Here is a 25,734-nt window from a genome sequence, read left to right as displayed (position 1 = left end):
AGAGTATGCCCCCAGGTGTTATAAAAGCTGAACTTTAGATTCTGTGACAATAATAGACTTTTTACAAAGAATATTGTTTATAAAGAGAAGATATAGTCTTATACTTCAAGAAAGAATAAAAACAACTTCAATACTCAATTTCTATGAATGATATATCCTTTTTTTTTAATTCAAAAAATTTAATCATAAAAAAGCAGTTGTTTTTAATTATCTGAAATAGATTTTTTTCAAAAATACTCTCATTAAAAAGAAAAAAAAATCTAGTCTTTACTCAGGGAGTTAAAAAAAAAAAACCATGATTTTCCAAAAAAATCCCTAATTTTTAAAGAGAAATTCCAAGATTTCCAGGTGGATAGACACCTTGCTCAGATTAGATTATAATATGAAAACAAGTTAAATCATTTAAAAATCTAAATTCTGTTATGATTTGACAGTATTAAAATGCTTACAAAATAAATAACTTTCATATTTGATAAAACAATAAAAATTTATTTAAAATTTACTTCAGTAAAATATAAAATCATTTAAGAGATGGACTGTTCTCCAAAATACAGATTTTCTTGTCCTTCAACTCCTTAACATAACTTTTCCGTTTCATGGGGGTCTTCATTGCTGTTATTTTCGGGCTTGTGCCAGAGGGGAGTGTATCTAGACCCTTGAGCAAATCACATAATGGTACTTGACTGTGCCTCTCTGCAGAGCGTGTCTTCTGAGTTACCATGTCCAATCTTTCACTGACGTTTGCATCAGACTCTACCGCATTGCTTTCTTTCTTATTGCATACTTTTTTGGTTTTCAGAATACTCAGTTCATCATCAGTCATAAAACATCGCTTTCTCGATGGGGTTGAGGCATTAAGATGGATCAATGTGGAACTCATTGCAGAAGTTGCATCATTCGTACCTAATGGGGTTGACGCATGAACACAGGTTGATTCCGATTTTTCAGGGGAGTAACTTATGGCTCTGGGGTTTTTTGAGAGGAACTTCTGGTTGGAGTACCGCTTTTCCTTTGCATAACTAGCATCATTGGAGTCTAATGGGGTTGAGGCACTAAGACTACTTATAAAACGCATAGGGGAAAAATGTGAGGCTCTAAGGTTTTTCGATTGGAATTTCTCAACAGAGTACAAGTCTTTTTCAGTATAGTCAGTATTTTTCTTACTTTTCATGGTGAGAAGTTGGCACATCGGACTTTTAGAGTGACTCTTCAATGGTGTATCATGAATGGGTGAATTATGTGATTGCATAATTCTTAGCATGGGCAATAGATTCATCAAAAATGATTTCTTTTTGTCGGTGCCGAACAAGTTCCTGGAGATTGGTTCAACAGGTAAACTTGACAGAAAATCATTGTGAGAAAACATTCTATCCCTATTTGAAACTTGCAAAGTGAGCTTCAATTCTTTATTTCCATAAAAAAAAGAGTTCTTTAAGGAAAAATTTTTATCTCCATACTTCATCTCCGTTACACATTCTCTAGAAAACTTAGAACTTGTTCTGTCACCAAATAAATCACCAATCATGTCTTCTGCACATGATTGGAATGACTGAAGCATATTTTCAAACACCTGCTCACTTGATTTCTGATTACCTGACCAGACTTCAAGACATGAACCTGAAGCTTCATTACTTTGAATGTCATTTTCATGTTGTGACGGACCTAAAAAATAAGACACATTTTAGGAGGAGGGTCATATGCATTTTGGTAAGATAAATAAATTCTCCAAAAGTTATCTAAAATTTGAACATTGTAACATTTAAATTTATGTTTTTATAGATGCATAAAACACATAGAGCATTTTTCTGAAATACATAATGCATTTTGTAAGTTCATTAACTTCACTCTACAAAGAATGAAATGCATGTCATTTCAGGTGGTTGTAGAAAGTCAACCATGTACTGAGATACTGAGAAGCATACATTGGATATTTCTGTAATGTATATAAATAAAACAAAGAATATGTGTGTGTATGTGTATATTTGTTTATGTTCTTGATACAAATCCAGAGTTTTTGTCGGATCTGGACCAAATTTGGCAGGGAGGTACTTGGGCACCCGAGAAGGAACGTTGGGGGGGGGGGGGGGGGGGGGAAGGTTCAAACACCAAAACTGAACCAAACCATTTGAATTTAAATTCTTAGGCCCTAAAATTGCATTAAATAGCTCTGCCCGAAATAACTATCCGATCAATTCAAATTTAGCCCATTTGAAAGCCCCAAATTGAATTAATTCCTTCAAAAAAAAAAAAAAAAAAACCCAAGTCTAAAATCACTGGGAAAAAATTTAAAAGCATCATTAAGCCTAATGGAACAGAAATTTTATGTCGGAAATTTATCGTTTGCGCAATCTCATTTTAAATTAGTGTTCAAAAAATTATCACTTTTTTTTCTTGACTATGACTAATTGTTTTGAGGTAAAAATATAACCTTTTGAGTATTATTTGGCGATCTTTTCTTTTCGTACTGCCAACAGAAGATAATCAGGAAAGTTGCGTTTAATTTCTTCGGGAATTTTTGATTTGCTGTTTTCTTTCTTCAAGAATGATTATTTTGACGGGAAATTTTACAGTATTTTTTTTCTCTAATTTAAGCCTGATTGTTGAATACCTGTCACTTCACATAACTTTTATTTTAGAGGAAGAGAGAGGCTTGTACCAAATTAACAGCTACTGTTAACAAGCAACAAATTGCCATTATAAATATGTATTGCTCCTTATGAAGTTGGTTTGTTTTTCTGGTTACTCTGTCATATTTAAACAAGTTTAATAATAAAGCTAAAAAAATGTGTAATAAGATTTAAGAAAAACTGAAAAGAAGCAAAATTTAAATTTAACATATGACGATCAAACGGCACGACCTTGAGGGTCACGGATTTAGATAAAATTCTAGCTATAGGTCCATTCCCACTACATATGAGCGCAGGTAAAGTGGTTTGACTGCATAGGCCCTAGTTTCTCTGCAACGAGGTTCCAAAGTCGCTAGTTTGGCCATAGAAAATATATGGTGTTTCCACTGGAATTTCAGAATTCAACACTATGTTCGATCTCCCAACATCTTTGACATCTTTTGTTAGTAAATTGAGTATAAGGGAGAACACGTATTTATTTATGGGCATTGACTAAGTTATTCAAAAAGTTGAAACGATCTTGTATTTTCATTCTTTTGTGCGCCATGTCTAATAAATCACAGCCTTTTCTCTTCTCTCCCATTTTTAGCCTACTTTCCCAGTAAAAGTCAGAAAAAGAAGAAAAAAGCATGAAAGGATTAATGCATCTTAAAAATATCGCCAAAAACAAAAAAAAAAAGTCAAAAATAAATAAAATAATTAAATAAATATCAAAAAATTAAAAAATGGAAAGTCGGGTATTGGGATGGGGAAAAATGTCTGTCGGTCTGCCCCCCCCCCCCCCCCCCCCCCCCCCGTAATAACTTTTGAATGAATAGTCGGATTCGAACAATTTTTTTTTGTTAGAAAGATCAGGGCGAGGACACCTCATTCCCATAGTTCATTTTTTGATTTGAACTATTTTTTGTTCAATTTTGAACGGTTCAAAAAAACTTAACATTAGTGCCTATGGGGAAATTCAAGGCAATTCCGAACTGTGAGGCGAATTTGCTTCAAAAAAACTTTCTAGGAAAAAGCTTTTGATGAAAAATTTGTATAGAAAATATATTTTTGATTTGAAGAGTTCAAATCCCTTAACATTAGCGCCTACAGGGAAACTGAAAGTCAATGTAGATTCCGTACTTGAAGGTGGATTTTTTTCAAACAAATTTTGTTGGAAATAGCTCTTGACGCCCAACTCCAGACTCAAGAGAATTTAGGGGCACCTGACTCCGAATCCGACTCCTGTGCCCGACAATTAATCGGACTCCAACTCCCCGACTTTGACTTCGCAGCTTTGGCAAAAATTTAACACGGAGGACAAATGACTGACTCCGATTCTTGGATATTTGTCCCTGACTTCTTTATCTCAAAATAAGATTGACTCCGACTCCGCAGCTATGGCTTTAGCTGTGAAATAATTATTGTTGGTATGATTTGTTTTTATTTTAACGCTAAAGTTTTAATTTAGGCATTCAGTTTTCGGTGAATAAACTCAAAGTCATTTATGTTTCTACATAAAGATAAGCGCAGACGATTTTTTTTTTGTCAATGAAAAGTATTTCTTTAAGTTGACATTTTATTGTTTTTATTTATCTTGGTAAGTGCATTAATTCATTAAAAAAATTATTTTAGGAAACAGGGGAAAAAGAAACGATTTTTTTTTTGATATGATGTATTTATTTTAATGAGCTTATTAATTTTAATTACTATTTTTTTTGTTTTGAAAGCTGTTAAAGAATTTTTTTTAATGGAAAAAAGTGTATTAGCTGCTTTGTTTAAAAGGTGCTGCTATTTTATTTGTTCGTTTTTTTCTCCCCCGCATCTAATTTGTTTAGATGAGTGAGGAATATTTTATTCCTAGAAATTAGTTTAAAATATTGGAAAAATATCTTTGAAACAATTTGCGATTTTAACTATTTTTGAGAATATTGATCAGGTACTAGAAAGTAGTATGGGTATACGGGAAAGTAGGCTCGTATAGTTCTAGACAGAACTTCTTGTTTGCTTATCAATGCAGGATATCTTTCATAGCAGACGATAGATATCCAGTTAAAGTAAATGTTTTTATTAGCAAACAACAAATACTTTTTACTCGCAGAAGATCAATATAAAACCAAGATATCCTATTATGCTATTTTGACATTCAAGTTCTTGAAATGAAAAACAGTAGCGAATTTGAATTTGAGAACGGCTTATTAAAAATTAGTATTCAACGTAATTAATTCAAAGGTAAGCATGCAAACGGCTCATTCTGCAGTGCAATAACAGAAAAAGCGATAAAAACGGTAATTTTAAAAGAAATTCCATTGCATTTCTGGGTCCAAATTATCAACTTTGGACCCCTATTGCAGCCGAACTAGGGCCTATGCAGTCAAACCGCTGTACCTGAGCTCATATCTAATTGGAACTGACCTATATCTAGAATTTTGTCCAAATCCGTGACCCTCAAGGTCGTGCCATTTGGTAGTGAGTATTTTCTCTCACATTATAATTAATTTGAATGTGATTAAAACAATAAGTTACAATGTGAGTTAAATTCATACAGTGTGGTATTATATTATAACCTTTATTCAATGTACTAAAAAAAAAATGTTTACCAATTATAAAAACAATTTAATGTGTTTAAGATTCAGTTGCTGAATATTTGAAGTATTCGGCCAAACCAAATATTTGGTTTGTCTGCTGAATATGCAGTATCCCAAATACCAACCAATTATTCGGTGCATCTCTAATCAAAATGCTCTCTGCGGGGCTTGTGTCCCACGTGTGGAAACACTAAATTAGATTCTAACAGTATGTATTAGTAATACACAGTCCAGTCACATTAATGTGACCATATGTCTAAAGCCTGAATAACCACCTTTCGCAGAGCGGACTGCTGCGAGATGTGCAGGAAGAGAGTCACTTAGGTCCCTGAAGGTGTTCTCTGGGATGTTGAGCCATGCCGACTCTAATGCCGTGGCCAGCTGCGCTAGATTACGCGGTTGAGGATCCATGGCGCGAACAACTCGATCGAGATGGTCCCACAGATGCTCGATTGGGTTTAAGTCAGGTGAGTTTGCTGGCCAGGAGAGGACGGTAAACTCATCCTGCTGCTCTTCGAACCACGGACGTACACTGGCAGCTGTATGGCACCTCGCATTGTCCTGCTGGAAGATGCCATCATCCTGAGGAAAAACAATGCGCATGTAGGGGTGGACATGGTCTGCAAGGACAGATGCGTACTTGTATTGATCCATCGTGCTTTCCACAATGATCAGTGAACCCAGAGAATGCCAGGAAAACATTACCCAAACCATAATGCTCCGGCCTCCAGCTTGGACCGTTCCGGCAATGGTTGCAGGGTGGTTCCTTTCAGAGGTTTCACGCCTTATACGCCAACGTCCATCTGTTCGATGGAGCATAAAACGCGATTCATCTGAAAACGCTACCTGTCGCCACTCAGTGGACCTCCAGCTGCTGTACTGGCGTGCAAATTCTAGCCTTCGTCGTCGATGAACAGCAGTCAGCATAGGTGCACGAACCAGGCGTCTGCTTCAGAGGCCCAGACGCAGCAATGTTCGCTGAATAGTAGTTTGGGAGACACTTTTGGTAGCCCCTTGGTTCATTTTGGTGGTCAGTTGCTCAACGGTAGCCCGTCTATCTGCCAGAACGCATCTCCGCAACCGTCGTTCGCCTCTATCATCTATGGCCCGTGGTGCACCACATTTACCACGTCGCTGATTTTGGACAGTCCCATTTTGCCATGCACGGTACAATTTTACCACGGCGGCACGCGAACAGTTCACAAACTCAGCCGTTTCGGAAATGCTTCCACCCTTGGCCCGAAAGCCAATGATCATGCCCTTTTGGACGTCGGATAAATCGCTTCGTTTCTGCATTACGCCAACGATTTAAATGTTTTCTGAAGCCCTCACACACCCTTTATATACGCTCAACTGCACTGTGTTGCCATCTGCCTTCTGTGATTGGTTATTTAACTCTGACATGGAAAGTACGTGGTGGTCACATTCATGTGACTGGACTGTGTATAAGAAGTAGCCATTGTTTTTTGAAAATTAATATGCATTTCTTACTTTATTCATTTCAATTTCACATTCATGTTTACAGGGGTCGGAGGGGTGATTTGAAAAAATTTAGAACAGATTTAGGACAACAAATACCAAGATTTTTTAAACTTAAATGTAATTTACAAATAAGCTTGATTTTTGTAGAGAATTATAAAACTTTTCTAATTTAATCGTTAAAACTACAATAGAATGCATTCAATCTTTTATTCTTTAACTCAGTGACACACTATGAAGTAGAAATATACACCAGTAGGGTGAATGTATGTCCGATTGCTTCCTTGCTTGCCTAGTTCTTGTTTCATCAAAGTGAATTACAAAGAATGATGAAGAAATATCCTTAATAAGGAGGGACTTAAAGTAGAGTGAAAGTTCAAAATTTATTATGTACTTAACTTTTATCAGATAACTTGATACTTTTTGCTATCTCAGAATCATCAAAAATATCACTGTAAATTAAAGATAAATCATTTAAAGATGCAAATGAATATTTTTTTTTTTAAATTTTTTACGTCAACTAAAATAAAGAAAACCTGTCTCCAAAATTGTATTTTGAAGTGAATTTGGCACAAACGCTTTTGATTGCTTCATCATAAACATTTTCAGTAGAGGACAAAGAACGTGGAATTCGAAATACAGTTTTATTTTTCAAGCTGTTTGTCAACCTCGTATGTCTTGCCGCATCAGTATGAGACAATACCAGTGATTTTCCTTGATTATCAGTACAGGAAAGATAATGTACAAACAGAACAAAATTTTTTTAATTCATCCTTACGGCATCATATGGTGATCTTAAATTCATTTCTGTTTTTTTCCAACCACAAGGAAGAGAATTTAGTTCTCCGTGGCACTTTAATAAAACAAATTACTATTTAAATTTTTTAGGCAAAAGGTTAGTGACTAAATAAAAAAACTACATGTCCAAGAAATAGTCCAACTTCACTGTGAACAGAAACACAAAGCAAACTGACTCTTTGTACTGGAAGAACAAGCTAATGCTCAGACCACAACACAAGATAAGCACTAAAAAAAATATTTATGCTTTGCAACTATAAACCCTTAAAATCATATATATATATATATATATATATATATATATATATATATATATATATATTTTATAAGAGATATCTAAAACTCCTCATGTACCACAAAGTATAACATGAAGCTTACAAAAGTAAGTAAAAATCACAAAAGCTTAAACAAACAAAAAACACATTAATAGAATTACACAGTAGCTTTTGAATCATTTTTGTTCAGAATTTATGACATTCTAAAATCCAGGAAAAAGTTTCTCCACTGCGTTTGTCTTGCAACTTTGCATGCCTGCTACATAAAAGTTATTGAACTCAAATTCATAAGAATACTAGGACGTATTGACAACTGAAAGTACTTTGAGCAGCTAAAATTTCAGGCTTCCAGTGTGATAAAATTTTTTGCAATCTGCTCTTAAACATTGTAATTTGTTATGGCAGTCTAAATTTTAAGCTCAATTTTTTATCCTTAAACAAAAGAACACCATCAAAGAAAAAACTTATTTTCAAAGGAAAAAATCTGTTCTTTCTAATGGTTTTAACGAAAAGAAGATGCGAGGTTACAAACTTGAGCTATAGTGCTTTGAAAATAGGCTATTTTTCACTTGAACGGATTTGATAGCCACTTTGAATGTCAATATCTTTTAGAAAATAGATATTTAAGCTCTGCAACTCTAATCCATTAAAAACAAGTATTTTTACAATGAAATCATGAAACATGAGCATTTGAATAGTTTTTGTTCAAATTTTATGACAACCTAAAATCCAGAAAAAAAATTTCCCATCGCACTTTTCCGCAAGTTCATCCGCGTGCTACACAAAATCTAACAAGCTCAAATTCACAAAAATACTTGAATCTATTAACGGCCAAACATACTTTAAGCACTTAATTTTTTAGGCTTCTAGTGTAATAAAATTTTCTGTAAATTCAGTCTAAACTTGGCACAAAAAGTTGATACGCCATCTTGGATCACATTTTTTGGAGATTTTAGATCCTCGGGATATGGTTCGGGAAGCTGAAAATTTCCATAGGTTAGTTTCAAAAGCATCTCTACACCTCTATCAAATTTCATCCAAATCAGAGATGATTGAGTAGGGACAATATGAAAAATTAGGTCAGTTGACGTGGAATGACTCAATTGCGTTGCCAAATATAGCTTAAAATTGCATATTTCAGGGCTTAAAGTTTTCGAATTGATTATCTGACCATTCCCGATTTTTTAACCTCTCCCAATGTTTCTAAGCTGCATTTTAAAACATTGATTTCGGAAAATAGTCTTGCGGTACCCGCAGATTTCCTAACGTCAACAAAGAAACACTAAAAGATATTTCAGTTTTGGAAAAAATCGGGAGCAAACCCAGCCCATCCTTTCCCCTAACGTTACTAAAAATTGCCTAAAATTGCGATTTTTTACGTAATTTTATCGATTTTCTCCAAGTGGTCCCTTATCCCACCTACTTTTTTGTTTTTTCTTTTGCAAGTAATAGAAATGAATTCTGTCTTTTTTTCTTTAATTAAATTTCTAGTTTTAATTTAAACACCTTTGAAAGTTTAATGTATTGACTATTTTGCAACAAAAGGGCGGCAAATTGAGGAGCCGCCACAGGCGGCAAACAATGTAGCTACGCCACTGGGTACAGTACACAAGAGGGCAAACATAAAAGAAAAGGACTAGTATCTTACAAGTTGTATCTTGGTATGGGTAGGTATATGATCAATTATCAATTACCGTACATCGCTTGAAAAACAGAACTTCCAACAAGACTATGACAGCTAGTGATACATTAATGTTTTTCTACTGCCTCATGTTCACTTGTTGTGTGGTGCTGTGGGCGATAAATTTGTTTTTATAGATGGCAACGTAACATGTCACTAACAATCCCCGTACAGGAAAGCTCACTCAAAATATTCAACCCATCGGATGGCCGGCATGTTTAATAGATCTGAATCATACTGAAAATGTCTGTGATGCTTTGGGGAGCAGTCTTGCTGGTCGACAATGCCCTCTAATAAGCAAGGACACTCTTATCCGTGATTGACAGAAGAATTGGATAAATTACCCCAATAGCTGCTGGATAATGTTGTGTAAAGCATCACATGATGTGTGGAAGCTTGCATCACTCGCCATGGTAGCCATATCTCACATTGACATCTTACGCCACAACGCCTGGGGGCGGTAATTACATTTTTTTCTCTTCTATGTAGTCAGCCCAAAATGACCGTTTTGTCTCCTGAACACTTTTCAACGCTCTTTGGATTTCAGAGCACAATAAATTACTGTCATTGCAATGTTATAGAGTTCTGGCATTAGTTTATTTCACTTGGCATCGAATTACACTTACTTTTTTACGAGCTACATAACAAACTGTGATCCGTCCTTAGCAATTGCCCACCAGTGTATATATCACTAGTTAAGGACATTGATAACAAGATTGATTTAATGAAATTTGAATTTGTTGTTAAGGATACCTAGTCTACAAAACTGTTCAGCAAAAAGAGACGACTGCATAAACCGACCATGTGGATATCAATGTCAGTTTGAAAATTGAAATGGCAGTCAAACAAGAAGGATTCTGTCCAACTTTCATAATACATAACAGTCAGCTGACAAATTCGCTAATGATGAAGCTGTAGAAAAACGAGACATATGCTCCGAGCTTTAGGTTATATTGACGTTGATATTGCGTAGACAGCTATCATCAGATGGAAAAATTCTTCGGTAGCTATTATTTGACAGGAAATCCTCCTAGTTGTTCTCTCGATAGCCAAATCTCTGCTGGTAAAAGCTGGAAGAGGAACTTAAGATTCGCAGCGTATCTCAGGAGAAAGGGTTTGTCAAAATGCACCAGAAATCTAAAATCATACATTTATCTAAGGTATATATCAACAGTTCTTCTTTCCCTGACTCCATTGAAGCTGGGGTCATATGTATCTCTCATGGTATGGTGCTCCAGCCACAGAAAAGTCTCTCAACGAGTTCCGCTACAAATCATTTATCTACAAGTAGCTGCAAACATATAAACTGATCTCTAACTTTCTGTACCACCAGGTACAACTGTTGCTAGGAACTTAGTGGTAAAGTACCGAATTGGGGTTTGGGAAACGAGGAATGATTAATTTGTGACAAAACTCTTGGAGTTGGATATGTTGCTTCTGACAGAATCTTGAAGATGATTTCGACCAATGCACGAAAGGATGTGACAACGGCAGGTCACTTGTAGGAAATCATTGTTAAACTACTCTGCCGCATGCTTCTTGCATTGCAAGGACAACTGCAACAATGGAATAAAAATATTATCCAGGACGAATGGAACCATGATGACATCAATACATTACCAATTTTTTGAACAACTTTTCCACTGCTGGTGAAATAAATGAGCTTCGACCCTTCTACCTCAGAATAAATCCAAGACATCACCTTAAAGAATGATATTTTCATTTCCCAATTGCTGGCAATCCATATTCCATATTAAACACTCAAAATATGATTAATGATAATATAATGAAAACTATAATTACAAAGAGGTGCTGTGCAAGGTATCAATTACATTTACCTTATTTCTATTATTAATCATTATCATGCTGTAGCATCACATATTCATTTCAATAAAAATAATGAAATTGAGTGTACTTGTTAGAAATTTATAGTTTTTGATTGCTTGTCAAATAGGTGTCACAGTGATTGGGCATTGGCTTCGTATTTCTTAGATATCAGGTTTGAATCCGCAGTTCAATTGTTCAACTGGTGGGTTTTCGAGACACAGAAAACCGTCAGGGTTCATGTCACCTGATTGCAGCACATTACAGATCCCTTGAGTGCCTGTTTGACACAGACACTGAGATAAAAAGAACGAGGAATTTGGTTTTCAAGAACTTATACCTAAAAAGCCATTGGAAATGTGACATTTTCCCTGTAAATTCAGTTAACTTTCATTTTTATTAGGAACACATTTTTTCTGCCATTTCTGAGATTTAATCGAAAACCGCAAAAATTGGCTCCCCCCTTTTCACCTTTAACTCCCTTGTTCCCCAGGGTCAGAGGCTTGCGTAATGTTTACCTATTAATTACTTCCAACAAATTTCTTGCTGAGGAAATGCTGACTTTCTGCATTTCCTCTGTCTTTATACGTTAAATAATGCCATGGGTATGGAGCTAATTCATACTGCACATACGTAATTCTGCAAATCGTTGCCCGATTTCTTAGAGAGAGGCTGTCCAAGAGAGAATGATGTTATATTTTTTTTCAACATTTTTGACCCCCTCCACTTTAGTCACAAAGTACTTTTCAGAAGCTACTTTTCATAAACATTTTCTAATGAAAAAAATGCTTGATGTCACACATTGTTTTACTCTTCCCCCTTGTCACAAAGTTACGAATTCCCCCCCCCCTTCCCCATGGAAGTGTGGCTTCATTTTTGCTGTAGTAATTCACAAAAACTTTTTCATTCTTAATCAACGGTTGTCGAATTCATACAGGAAAGAGGAAGTGCGCGTTCTTTCGAGTCAGTTTTACGTTTTTGAATGGCAAGTATTCCATTTTTTTCCCCATGAAAGCGCACGTTTGAAATTCTATAACTTTTCATTGGTTGAATAAAATGTAACAAAGTAGCATAGCAAATTGAAGGAAATTTAAAGTGTACAACTTTGTCATTGACATTTTTTACGAGTACTGATCCTGGGAGGCTTAAGGAGCACATGTTTGACAAAAAGAGAGAAATGTTCCGAAAATCATCGATTTTTCATAACATTTACCCTGAAAATGTTTGGACATTTGACAAATATGTGTAGAAACAGTTCTATAGAAACATTATTTATAGCTTGAATTTTTATTTTGAACACATTTTTTCCACCGGTTCTGACATATCTTTAAAAAACCCAAAATTTGCTTCCTCCTCCCCTCCCACCTTTAGCTCACCCACCAGGGGCGGGGACTTTTAAGTATGTTTACTTACTAACTACCCTTAACAATATTCTTAAGTCAAAAATTTTCACATATTCCATGCACGCTACACCCTTCTTTTTGAGCACTCATTGACTGGACTATTAACTCTTTTCTACTGTTTGTCTGTTTTCATTTGCCTTATTATTTTATTTTTAAGTCTTTTTGCAGAAGCCAGTTTATTAAACACTAGCACTGACTACATGGGGCTCCCCCCTCCCCCACCAATAATTTGTGTGTGTCTTTTTTTAGGGGGAGTGTCAAGTGTCTTACTTAAGATCTTGAGGAGGAGTTTCTTTTGGTAGAAGAGTGAATGATAATTGTGAAGATTTTGAGGAATTTGTAAGTCAATTTAAACTCTAGATATCAAGACAAAGACCCAATTTAATACATGAAGGGATGTTTTTGTACACCTAAACTTGCTTTATCTAGATTTGAGAGGAGAAGTTTTTGAATACTAGGTTGCAACTTGTGAAAAAGCGCACCACAGGTCATTTTTAATGCTCCCTTGCTCCATATTTTAACTTTATGCCTGCTAATGCTGTGGAGGAAACTTCAAAAACAGTAACACTGTTGGAAATATCTAAACGTGATTTCAAAATTGAGTAAACCCTAGTTCGTTACTTTTTAACTTTATTTTTTGAATGCATTCATGCCCTTAAACAGGGTTCGTACTCAATTTCAGAAATAAAATGAAGGAGTTTTGGTGGAGTTTGGAAGGAGAAAAATGAGATTTTTAAGGAGTACTCATGGGCTGTCATTAAATAATGTCGCACTTTTTTCAACATATTTGACACCTTCCCCTTTTGACACAAAGTGTCACATTTCACTAGTGGACACTCACATGTCACATTTTTTGTAAACATATTGTTACAATAACTGTGTGATGTCAATTTTTGTCTCCCTCTCTCTTCCCCTAGTCACAATTTCATGAGCCCGTCTGTTCCTCAATGCGTGATATCACTTGTGGATGACCCTTTTTAGAATATCATAACTGTGATTTGCTAAACAATTGTTTTTTTAACACAATCACTGAATGTAGTACATCTACTTATGCATTTTTAAATATTTAAATAATAATTATACAACCAGACTTTTGTTGCTGAGAGTGTGGTGGAGGAAAAAACAATTATCATAAAACTTGAAAAAAAAGCCAAGCACGATTTAAGCATGTTTTACTTCACTTATGAAACGTCTTAGTCATCCAATATTTTCACCTTCAACATTTATGACTTCTATGATCAATTTGTAAATCACATCTTTTTAAATATATATATATATATATATATATATATATATATATACATATATATATATATATATATACACACACTGGTGTGCAAAAAATAAGGACGAAGTCGAAAAATTAGCATATCAGCTGAATGAAGAGGCAGAGCGGACAGAAAGACCAATCAGGAGATTAAGTAAGGTGATGTACGGTAGCACATGCGCAGATATGCAGGCAGACGTAATGGGGGAGTGTCTGAGTCGTATAAAGCATGTTGTCGGTGTAAGATCAGTATTTCTGGCAAAGAGATTGCACGCCGTATAGCAGTTAAAATCACACCTAGTTGCTGCCTCAGCGAGAAATGGCGAATAATCAATCTGTTAGACGACATCTGGATGCTTTTACCCGAGGTCGAATCATTGGGAAGTTGGGGGGCGCAGTGTGACAAGTGTGGCTGCAGAGTTCGGAATTGCTCACAGCATCGTTTCACGACTTTGGAGACAGTTTCAAACTACAGGAACAGCTATCCGGGGGTTCAGTAGTGGTCGTCAACGAGGAACCACACCCCCAGATGACCGGTATATTGTCTTACAGGCCAGAAGAAACAGGCGGCAGACAGCGGAAGAAATCACTAGACACATGACACAGGTGACTGGACGACCGATATCGCGTTTTACCGTGGCCAGAAGACTGCACGGTGGTGGTCTGTTTGCACGACGCCCTATACGGTGTGTGCCTCTAACGCCTGCCCATCGGAGAAGGCGTTCTCTGTGGTGCCGGACAATGAATGGGGAGAGACAATGAATGGGGACGAGTACTCTTTACAGATGAGAGCAGATTCAGTCTGAATAGCGATTCTTATCGCATACTCATCTAGAGAGAGCAGGGAAGCCGCAATCATCCCTCGAACATCATTGAAAGGGACAGGTATGGAGGTCGCAGTGTTCTCGTTTGGGGAGGCATCATGCTTGGTAGTCGTACAGACTTCACATCTTCGACTCAGGTTTAGTCAACGGGACCCGTTATTGTAACAAGATTCTTCCTCCATATGTGCGTCTTTTTAGAGGCGCTATGGGTCCACAGTTCCTTTTCATGGACGACAATGCACCATGTCATCGCACAGTAGCTGCCAAACAGCTCTTAGAGAGTAGGGATATTGAACGTATGGATTGGCCGGCATGATCTCCGGATCTCAATCCCATCGAGCATGTATGGGATTTTCAAGGCAGACGCTTGGCAGCTCGTACCTTACTACTAGTAATGATTTGAGAGCTTCGATTGGCGTTGTAAGACGGATGGGCAGCAATGCCTCAACAACTCATTGACACCCTCATTCTCAGCATGGGCAGACGCTGTGAAACCTGCCTAGCAGTCAGGGGAGATCATATCCCCTACTAAAGACCGGATGTTTCTTGCTGGACACCCATCACAGGGATGTTTCGGCCTTCTGTCGCATTGCGCTCCATGCTACTTTTTCAATAAAGCTTCTTTTTATCCCTCTGATTTCTCTTTTAGTAAGTGTTGCTTACATTACACATGTCCTTACGTATTGCGGATCTTACGGTATTAAGGGGGTCCGGGACACATTTTGAAATTTTTTTTATTATGCACTTCAGAGTTTTGAAATTTTTTGAACTGATTCATCATTTATTTAATAAGCAAAATCATAACATAAATATGAAAAAAAATTATTTTTTTATTTAAATTTAATTTTTTCAAAAAAATGGGATTGCTTTTGTTAGCAAAAATATGAAATTTAAGTTCTTGAAGACAATTCCCAAAGGTTTAAGAAAGTTCTAGTAACTTAATTCATTGTATTACAAACATTGAAAATTATCCCACTACCTAACCGGTGGACGAATTGTTCCCCAAAGTAGACACTCCAACAGAATGATGCATTTGTTTACACAACGTGATGATGTAACGTCATTGTTACCGAGTTGAGTAACGTTTTGCTGAGTGCAGGTGAACAACTATTTTAAAAGGTTTTCACAGTTAAAATATAAACTGTTGTGTTGTTTCACAGTGATAATTTATGCATGTGATTCGATAAACGTCACATCATCACGTGGTGGAATTGGGAAAGGTATTTAAGTGAGTGCACCCAATCAATCAATCCTCTTGTTATTCTTATCTTATCTGTTTTGATTCATGTCGCCGTAACTGCAGTTTGTGGTTACTGGGAGCTGTGTGCTCCAGTTTCTCATCAGTTCCACGTTGTTGAGTTCCACTTCATTTTTAGAAAAATGTAGGAAATAAGTTCGTTGTGCCCGGCTAAAAGAGCGGGCAGGTTCCATTGGTCATCTTGAGGCATTTCGGTGGTGAAGGATGAAAAGGTGAAATATTGTGGAGTTTCTTTCACGGAAGTTGATGTTGTTGGATGTAGGCTTCACAAGACCGTCGAAGGTTCACGCTGGATTGGATTAAAAGATGTCCTGGAGTCTGGCTGGACGGGATGTCCGTGTGTAAGGGTTTTTCACCGGATGTGGCGGTTCTTGGTGTCCGAGAGGTCAAGTCTATGGAAGGTCCAGCATGGCGGCTGGCCACGTGTGGTACGAGCTGCAATCAATTTTCACGTAGGATCCTATGGAAGGATCAGGCCTTCACGTTTTGATATGCCAAGTATTAAAGAGTTAATATCCTGAATGGTATGAACTTTCATCTTGAATATTATCAGGACTACTCTATTTTTAGGCAATGGACTCAAGGTGGACTAGTGTTGACTAGTCCGTTAAGTTTTGGAATCGAACGATACAGTATTATATAATGTATTCCTATAAATGTTCTTGTGGGGGGGGGGGGGGGGGGTTTATTTTCAGTCAAAATGTTTGGGTTTTAAAAGTAGTTTATTTACCCTTGTTGATATTACAAATTTTAAGATATATTTATCGTTACTGTTAAATGTGTTTTTCAATTCCATTTTTTCCCCCGAGCAGATCACATCACAATTTCTGTTGGGCTTGCAACAACCCGTTTTAGTTCCTCGAACTTCAGGTATTTCATCCGCGGTAGTACGCGAGTTCCAACAAGTGGTAGCAGAGCGTGGTTTGGTCTGCTTGGGTGAATGGAATTTTTGAAATATGAAATTGTGCTACCTGATAAAATGAGATTAGGAAGTTTTTAAATTGAAAGTAAATTTTAAAATGTTGCCCTTAGTAAAATAGGCTACCAATATGAAATATTGTGTAATTTAAAAACAAAGTTTGAGAACCACCATTTGTTTTGGTCAAAGTAGCTGTTGTGCATGATATAAATTTGTTTGAATAATATAAAAATAATGAATCTGTTGGTGCATTCGCCGCCGAGTTAGGGGGGGGGAATTTAAGTGATTGTATGAAAATGTTTTTTTAGACATATTAATTTGGAATTTTAATTAATTAGGTTTTGGCCGAGTGATTTTAATAGCATATTATTGGGCTATTTTTCGGCAATGTGAAAAATGAAATTTGTCTCAAAACAAGAAATGCCCCCAATTGGTGATTTGTTTTGTAGACATGGGGAAGACATAGATATAAATAAAAAATTTGTTGGCATGAAGCCTGTAGTATTCAAAGAATATAAGAGTTATGGCTATCTTACATTAGAGGTCTTCCAATTGAAACTAAAAGTTGTTTCTGAAAATAAAAATCTAATTAATACATTGAAATTAAAATTTGTTTCTGTGGATCAAATTAAGAATTTTAAGAGTTTTCCAAAATAAGTCAGAGAAAAATTTGTTTTTGAAACTGTTTCTGAGGTTTCAGATTTGGATTTATTTCTATTTGAGATTGGAATTGTTTCAGAAAAATAAATAGTGAAAAGTAAAATTGTTTCATGAATTTTAAAAGAATATAAGAATTTTTCCAATTGATGTTTTGCTGTGTACTTTTAATAGTATTATAAGGTTTAGCTATTTTTCGGCTGTTGCTATTAGTACCCGGAACTTTTAATCCATTGGATTGAGGACAACTATTTTTAATAACAGATATAATAGTTTTGGCTATTTTTTTTGCCTGATAAACATTAGTATAAGAAGTTGAATTGGTGAAATTAATGCCGTATTTTTAATAGCGTATAATTCTTAGCTATTTTTCGGCAGTAAAGATTAATATAAGAGTTTTTTCAAGTAATTAGATTTGTGCCATTAATTATTATAGCATAATAAGTTTTGCTATTTTTGTGGCTGTAAGTATAAGAATTTGTCTCTCAAATCATGAAAAGCCCCCGTAGGGGAATGTTTTGGAGATGGGGGGAATGACTTTGGATTAAGTTCCTGGCAGGAAGCCTTTGTATAAAAATATAAGATTTAGGCTGTCTTGCAATTTTAGGTCTTCCTCAAATTGAATTTAAATTGTTTCAAAAATCTAATGAGGAACTGAAATTGTTCCTGTAAAAGTAAAAATAGTTTCTAAATTTTAAAATTGTGAATAAAATTCAATGTATGAGAATTTGGAAACTGAAGTTTGAAACTATAAGTTGTTTCTAAAACCAAAATTAAAAAATGAATCTTGTTGAAGCTAAAAGTTGTCCAAAAATTGAAATATTAGAAGAATGCTATAAACTAAATTGCTTCGGAATATAAATTAAGGAAATTAAATTTGAAATTGTTTTTGAGAATTTGAAATGAAAGTTAGTTTTTCAAAATACAGTTGGCTCTCTGTTTAACAACTTTCAAGTTGCCACAAAAAATCGTCCTTAAGTAGAAAGCGTCCTTTAATAGAATGCTTTTAACACTAGATTGGACCATCTGGGACCGTGAAAAGCCGTCGTTAAATAGAGAAAGTCGTTAAATAGAGCGTCGTTAAACAGAGAGCCAACTGTATAAGAGGTTGTTTTTCATAAAATTAAGAGATGGGGGGGAATTCTAAAAATTCAATTTGAATTGAATGTTTAAGTAATTTTCAATGTGATTAAAATTGTGTTTGAAATGTTATCTATGTACCTTTATGAATTGTCTCCAAGAGACTTGTTAGCAAAAATATGAAATTTTAGTTCTTGAAGACAATTCCCAAAGGTTTAAGAAAGTTCTAGTAACTTAATTCATTGTATTACAAACATTGAAAATTATCCCACTACCTAACCGGCGGACGAATTGTTCCCCAAAGTAGACACTCCAACAGAATGATGCATTTGTTTACACAACGTGATGATGTAACGTCATTGTTACCGAGTTGAGTAACGTTTTGCTGAGTGCAGGTGAACAACTATTTTAAAAGGTTTTCACAGTTAAAATATAAACTGTTGTGTTGTTTCACAGTGATAATTTATGCATGTGATTTGATAAACGTCACATCATCACGTGGTGGAATTGGGAAAGGTATTTAAGTGAGTGCACCCAATCAATCAATCCTCTTGTTATTCTTATCTTATCTGTTTTGATTCATGTCGCCGTAACTGCAGTTCGTGGTTACTGGGAGCTGTGTGCTCCAGTTTCTCATCAGTTCCACGTTGTTGAGTGGACTTCATTTTTAGAAAAATGTAGGAAATAAGTTCGTTGTGCCCGGCTAAAAGAGCGGGCAGGTTCCATTGGTCACCTTGAGGCATTTTGGTGGTGAAGGATGAAAAGGTGAAATATTGTAGAGTTTCTTTCACGGAAATTGATGTTGTTGGACGTAGGCTTCACAAGACCGTCGAAGGTTCACGCTGGATTGGATTAAAAGATGTCCTGGAGTCTGGCTGGACGGGATGTCCGCGTGTAAGGGTTCTTCACCGGATGTGGCGGTTCTTGGTGTCCGAGAGGTCAAGTCTATGGAAGGTCCAGCATGGCGGCTGGCCACGTGTGGTACGAGCTGCAATCAATTTTCACGTAGGATCCTATGGAAGGATCAGGCCTTCACGTTTTGATATGCCAAGTATTCAAGAGTTAATATCCTGAATGGTATGAACTTTCATCTTGAATATTATCAGGACTACTCTATTTTTAGGCAATGGACTCAAGGTGGACTAGCGTTGACTAGTCCGTTAAGTTTTGGAATCGAACGATGCAGTATTATATAATGTATTCCTATAAATGTTTTTGTGGGGGGGGGGGGGGGTTATTTTCAGTCAAAATGTTTGGGTTTTAAAAGTAGTTTATTTACCCTTGTTGATATTACAAATTTTAAGATATATTTATCGTTACTGAATAAAATTGTTTTTGACTGTTAAATGTGTTTTTCAATTCCATTTTTTCCCCCGAGCAGATCACATCACAATTTCTGTTGGGCTTGCAACAACCAGTTTTAGTTCCTCGAACTTCGGGTATTTCATCCACGGTAGTACGCGAGTTCCAACAGCTTTAAATTGCTATAACTCAAAATATTGTTGGTCAATTTTCAATTTTTTTTTTCAAAAAAGTATGCACAAATACCTAAGCTTTAATTTTTATTCGGCGATTTTAAAAATATTGATTCAATAAAAAATAAAAAAATATTTGAAGAAAAATTTCGAAAAATTCGAAGATACTTTTTTTTTAAAAAATCATAATTTTTGCAGTAAACGTTTTTTTCAAATTCGCCGAATAAAAATTAAAGTAAATTGCTTGAAAAAGATATGCTCCAAGTTTCATTACTTTATCTCTATGCGGTTCCTGACTTATAAGAGTTTGAATGCAAGAAATCGGGAAAAATTGCACCATGGAGAAAAACGCGTTTAAAGTTTTAAAGTTATGTACACATTCGTTAGATGCATGCAACAAAAATAACTGTAACTTTCGTTCTATTTAAGGTAGAAACAAGATTCACACGTCCTCTTAAGCAGAAAAAAACGGAGCAATTTTTCAAATTATAAAAAAAAAAAAAATTGCAAAATTTGAGGATTTTTGTGTCCCGGACCCCCCTTAAATGTGTTGATTAGGAAAGCTTTTGTACAAAGTTATATTGAAAAAACCGTCTTGTCCTTAATTTTTGCACACCAGTATATATATATATAGATATAAAAGAAATTACTACATTAAAATTGCCCTTGTGATGAAGTTAAAGTTGTCGATCGAAGTAAAGTTACTGTCGTAAAGGAAGATTATGTAGTCTTGAACCAAAAAAGAAGGAGTTTTGAAGGAGTTAAAACCAAAATAAAGGAGTTTGAAGGGCCCTTCAAAAAAATTTCTTAACTGAAGGAGTATTGGAGGAGTTTTGAAGGAGAGTACGAACCATGCTTAAAATTCTTTTGTGTCCATCTTGGGGTAAATGCTGTTCAGGTTGAACTCTGATCTGAAATTTAAAACTTCATACAAGAACTGCAGCATTTTAAACTTACTTATAGTTTTTTTTCCTCGTAGAGTGCGGCTTGTAGATGCTGTAGATGAGGAATTTTTTATTTTTTCCTCCTCCAATTCTTTTATATATCTTTCAACTGAAAAAGGAAATGACAGTATAAATAATTTTTTTGCCAGGCACATAAAGGCATACATTTGGCAGACATACTCCAATGATGTACAATGCTAAAGTATAATAAAAATGTACTTCACATAAAATTGATCCTTTCAAGGAACATTTAATGTGTAAGTTAATTTGGAAATTTATAATTACTGAAAAAGCAGGAGATTTAAAGGAGCAGGGGTCGGAGTGCAGGGTGGCGACAGGAACTGTAAAAAAAAGTTTCCTGACTTTTCCCTGATTACGTTCACCAAATTTCCCTGATTTACGTTACCAATGATAATGGTTTTCTTTCTTTGCTCTACTTGAAATCCATTGTATGTTTGTATAAAGTGCAGTATTTTAAATGTTTTAAGTTGTGTAAAAGTTGTTGAACTAAAGATATATTTTAAAAAGATGCTACTTTTTTAATAAAATGGTTAAAAAAAACACATCAAGTCAATTTTTTTGGAAAAAAAAAACCTACAAAACAGTATATTAATTTTTTCTACATGAAAAGATTATAGAAAATTAAAAAAAAAAATACTTTACTTCCAGAAACCACTTAGCATAAGAAACTTTAAAAAACTTAAAATCACTCTTAAAAACAAATGTGTATTTATGATAGAACTAAAAAGTAATTGAAATCATTTTGAACTAAATTTTCAAACAGTATTAATAATTGTTGCAAGAATAACAAGTAATAGTGAAAGAAAAAGTAATGTAGTTATTTTTTATATAACTAATTGACATATTTAAGCAAAACAGATGAAACCATTTGACATCCATTCATAGGGAGCTTTTCTCTAATTAAGAACATAGGTTTTACTGAATGAATACAGCATTTTAACAATAAAAAATAAAGATATTTACTTAAGTACACAAGTTAACTCTATTTCAAATGATTTCAGTATGTAACGAAAAAAAAATCTTCGATTGCTTTTGTAACAAACAACTTTGAAATGCAAGAAAAAAAAAGCAATTAGTTAATTTCAAAATATATAAAAGAAGAATACAACTTGGTTATAAAATAAAAGAATCATTTAAGTCTGAAGAAAAGAAAACTTTTATAATCTACAGCGACAACAAATAGTATAACGGCAAAAAACAAAGTTTTTTTTATTGAAAGTTCAATTTTAGCAATTAAATTAAAAATGCAAAGAAGTAATAACTTTTAAGCTTTTATCAGTATTAATTCAAAAACCAAAGATTTCTTCTTGAAATTGTGATTACAGTACGCTAATTACTTCGAAACGATGGAATAAAGGCAAAGGAGCTAAGGCATTAATGAAGGCTTCCTCTTTGCCTGTATAGTTGTTTATTTTACATAGCATTGAAAACGTGAAAGGAAATTTCAAGCTAGGGAAAATAAACAACCTAACAGACACAGAAGCAATCTTAGGAAGTCATCCTGTAGTTAAGTAAGATTCAATACTTTGACGTTGAGGAAAAAAGATGCACAAATATGTGGCAGTGTGTAATCGCACCTCAATAATTTTACTTTTTTTTTTTTTGAACAGATAATTGGCAGAAAATGCATAGGGAATTAGAGTACTTAATTTTGTAAAGCAAAAAAAAAATTTTTTTCTTCATAAAATCAATTTTCCCTGATTTTTTGTTATTTTTTTGAAATTCCCTGATATTTCCCTGACTTTTTCCTGATTAATAAAGTTCCCTGACTTTTCCCTGATTTCCATGATCTGTCGCCACCCTGGAGTGGTAATTTCAAAAATTTTATGACACAATTTTGATAAAATTTTAGGACACTTGTAGGCAGGACCGTTGCCATAGGCGGGGGGGGGGGGGGGGGGTCTCACCCTCCCAGTGATTTCATCCAGTCGTCAAAATCAGTTCATAAGTCGGCATTTTCAGTGTTTCGGAATTTCAAAGCTTTAATTGACAGAAATTAAAAAAACAAGTTAACATATTCATACAAAGTAATACATCTAACCTTTTCATACTTTGTGCAAGAGAAAATCATGAATGGGATCTCCTTTTACATTGCTCACACTATGCCGATTGCTTAATTTGCGACTGCTCATTTTGCCGAGACAATAAGTGTCCACTCAGAAAATTCAGCTAGAGTCGGCATTTGTGCTTTTTCAGTTGATTCCGTATTCTAAATCTTTGAGTAAAGTAGTATGTAGCTTGACCATGTGCACGTTTTCACCTTTTATTGAAAAAGGAAAAAAAAAAATGTACATTTTGCGTACTGACGACTATTCATCTGAAAGCCCCCCTGAAAGACAGAATCAATTCGCCGACTGCTAATTGCACAGTATTCTCAATTTACCGACATTTACTTGAACAAAGTATTATTTTGCCGACACTGTACAGGGACACACCAAACTTGGGGAAAATTTTCAATTTTCCGAATGATAAAATACGGATATGCAATGCACACAATAATGTCTTAAAATTTACTGAATAATCAGACAAATTTGGCCAAATAAGGAATTTTATGGAGGCCACTGGGACCTCCCAATGGCGCCGCCTTCCTGTACACAGTCGGCAATTTCAGCTACAATTAGCAATTTTTACTTTTAGAGTGAATTCTAAGTTCACTATATCTTTGATAAAAGTTAAAAGAAAGTGTGCACATTTTTACATTTTCTCATTTTAACAAACTTACAATGCAAAGCATGAGTTCTAATAAGTGTTTATACTGTAAATTTTAAAAAGAAAATTCAATCTTAAAATATTATTTAGAAATATCTGGGAAGCTGTGTATGACACATGAAGATTACCTGTGAGCAGCCGAGATGTAAGATTCAAATATTTTTTTCAAAATAGTTATTCAATAAACTATATGGAAACCCACGGAAAGTCTCCGTTTAAAAACACAACTACATTAATAAACATGATAGCTTTGGACAGTGCACAGTGGACACATTTATAAAATTGAATCATCAATAAAAAATTCACAGCAAAGTGGAGAAATACATAGGGTGCCAAAATGATAAAAAAATTAAAATAGAGAGAAAGATTTTATTACAACACAAAGTTCCATTGGTATGTATTTTAAGTGATTTTTAAACGAACTTCTAAATACACATTCAGCACCATTTCCCCTTTTTCTAGGCTGACGGGCAAAAACCAAAATAGTATTCTACTCGCTAAATTAAAACGTCTATGTTACGATTTGAATCTGTGTTAATCTAAATGGAAATGTTCAATCAGAATCAAAGTACTCAAAGATACCAAAACGAATGATTACCATGAATGTCCCCCCTCCCCCCCAAAAAATTACATACAACATAATTAATTCACCATTATATTACAACACTTTTTGAGTAGAAAATGTTCTTATGTGCTAAATTTTATATGGATAAAATATATTTTTTTTTCTTTTTTTTGAATTTCCTCAGAATGTCTCCTCCAAAATTCCTTGTAATTCCTCATATCCATTTTCTCCAGCTAATCTGCCACTGTCCACTGGACAACTGTAAATACCTACCCTCAGTGTCACATTTAAGGGGAGGAGGAGATGGTAGTTGCCAAGTTCGACGACTTCTAGGAGGCGGCAAATTCACACTATTTTTATGTTTTTTTTCGTTGAAACTCAATTTTAAAACTTGAAAGATGGATAGGGGCAGCAGTTTCAATATTTGCCCCGCCTCGGAAAAAAATGTAGATCCGTCACTTTTCTCCGCACACACCCCACCACTTAGCTGGAAGCGACGGTTGATAGTCATCTAAGCCACGGACGGTCTTGGTGCTTATTGCGCCGGGGAAGGTCCCCGTGCTGGGCGTCAGCCCAGCTGGGAGTTTACCCATTAATGTGTGAGCCTTGCTCGCCATGAGATACGGGATATCTCCCCATACTTCTTTGTGTAGATCCATCACTGCCTACCTTCTCCCCTAAAGTATCCTTAAATAGCCTAAAACTGTGTTTTTAAAACTTTAATTTCGAAAAACCTTCGGGGGAAGGCCCTCGAACCCCCTATCCCTTTCTTTCGCGTCAATAAAGATGGCATAAAATCTTTGTTTTTAAAAATTTCTATGGAAGAACTCCCGAAAACCACCTTTCCTAGAAAAAAGCGCCATATTGACTCCAGCGAAAAAGATGAGAATGAATCTGCGATGCTTCTCTTGCTTCTGATATAAACCAGAGCCAAAAATCATGTTTTTAGTATGCCAATTTTGGTAAAATTTTCCGGAGGGCAGCAGTCTATCTTGACTTTAATCGAAATTAATGCATCCCCTTAGTATCACTGAAGCTTGTCTACAATTGCATGTTTCAGATTGCAATAGAAAACGAAATCTTGTCAGAGGCTCTGAATTTATTTATATATATATATATATATATATATATATATATATATATATATATAAATTCAGTCGGCAAAATCAGTTTCAACACCCCCCCCCCCCCAAACGAATGTACCTGGCGACGGCCCTGCTTGTAGGACAACAAACATCAAGTTTTGATAACTTATACGTAATTTATAAGCTTGATATTCGTAGTGGGTGATCAAACGTTTCAAATTCAATCTTAAAAACTACAATAGAATGCACTCAGTCTTTTATTCTTCAACACAGTGT

General features: G+C 35.2%; 1 protein-coding gene across 1 annotated transcript in view; it reads left to right on the top strand.

Annotated features, from left to right (window-relative positions):
- Window positions 1-10,222, top strand: part of LOC129223009 (long-chain fatty acid transport protein 4-like) — a 52,196-nt gene extending 41,974 nt beyond the window's left edge. The window contains exons 9-10 of the mRNA XM_054857573.1: window positions 6,130-6,133; window positions 10,176-10,222. Of these exons, the coding sequence (XP_054713548.1) occupies window positions 6,130-6,133; window positions 10,176-10,222 (51 nt within the window). The remainder of the gene's footprint in view (window positions 1-6,129; window positions 6,134-10,175) is intronic.
- The last annotated feature ends 15,512 nt before the right edge of the window (window positions 10,223-25,734 follow it).

The sequence above is a fragment of the Uloborus diversus genome, chromosome 5 (assembly GCF_026930045.1).
Source record: "Uloborus diversus isolate 005 chromosome 5, Udiv.v.3.1, whole genome shotgun sequence".
In the NCBI taxonomy this organism is placed as follows: domain Eukaryota; kingdom Metazoa; phylum Arthropoda; class Arachnida; order Araneae; family Uloboridae; genus Uloborus; species Uloborus diversus.
This window is presented reverse-complemented; position numbering and strand designations above follow the sequence as displayed.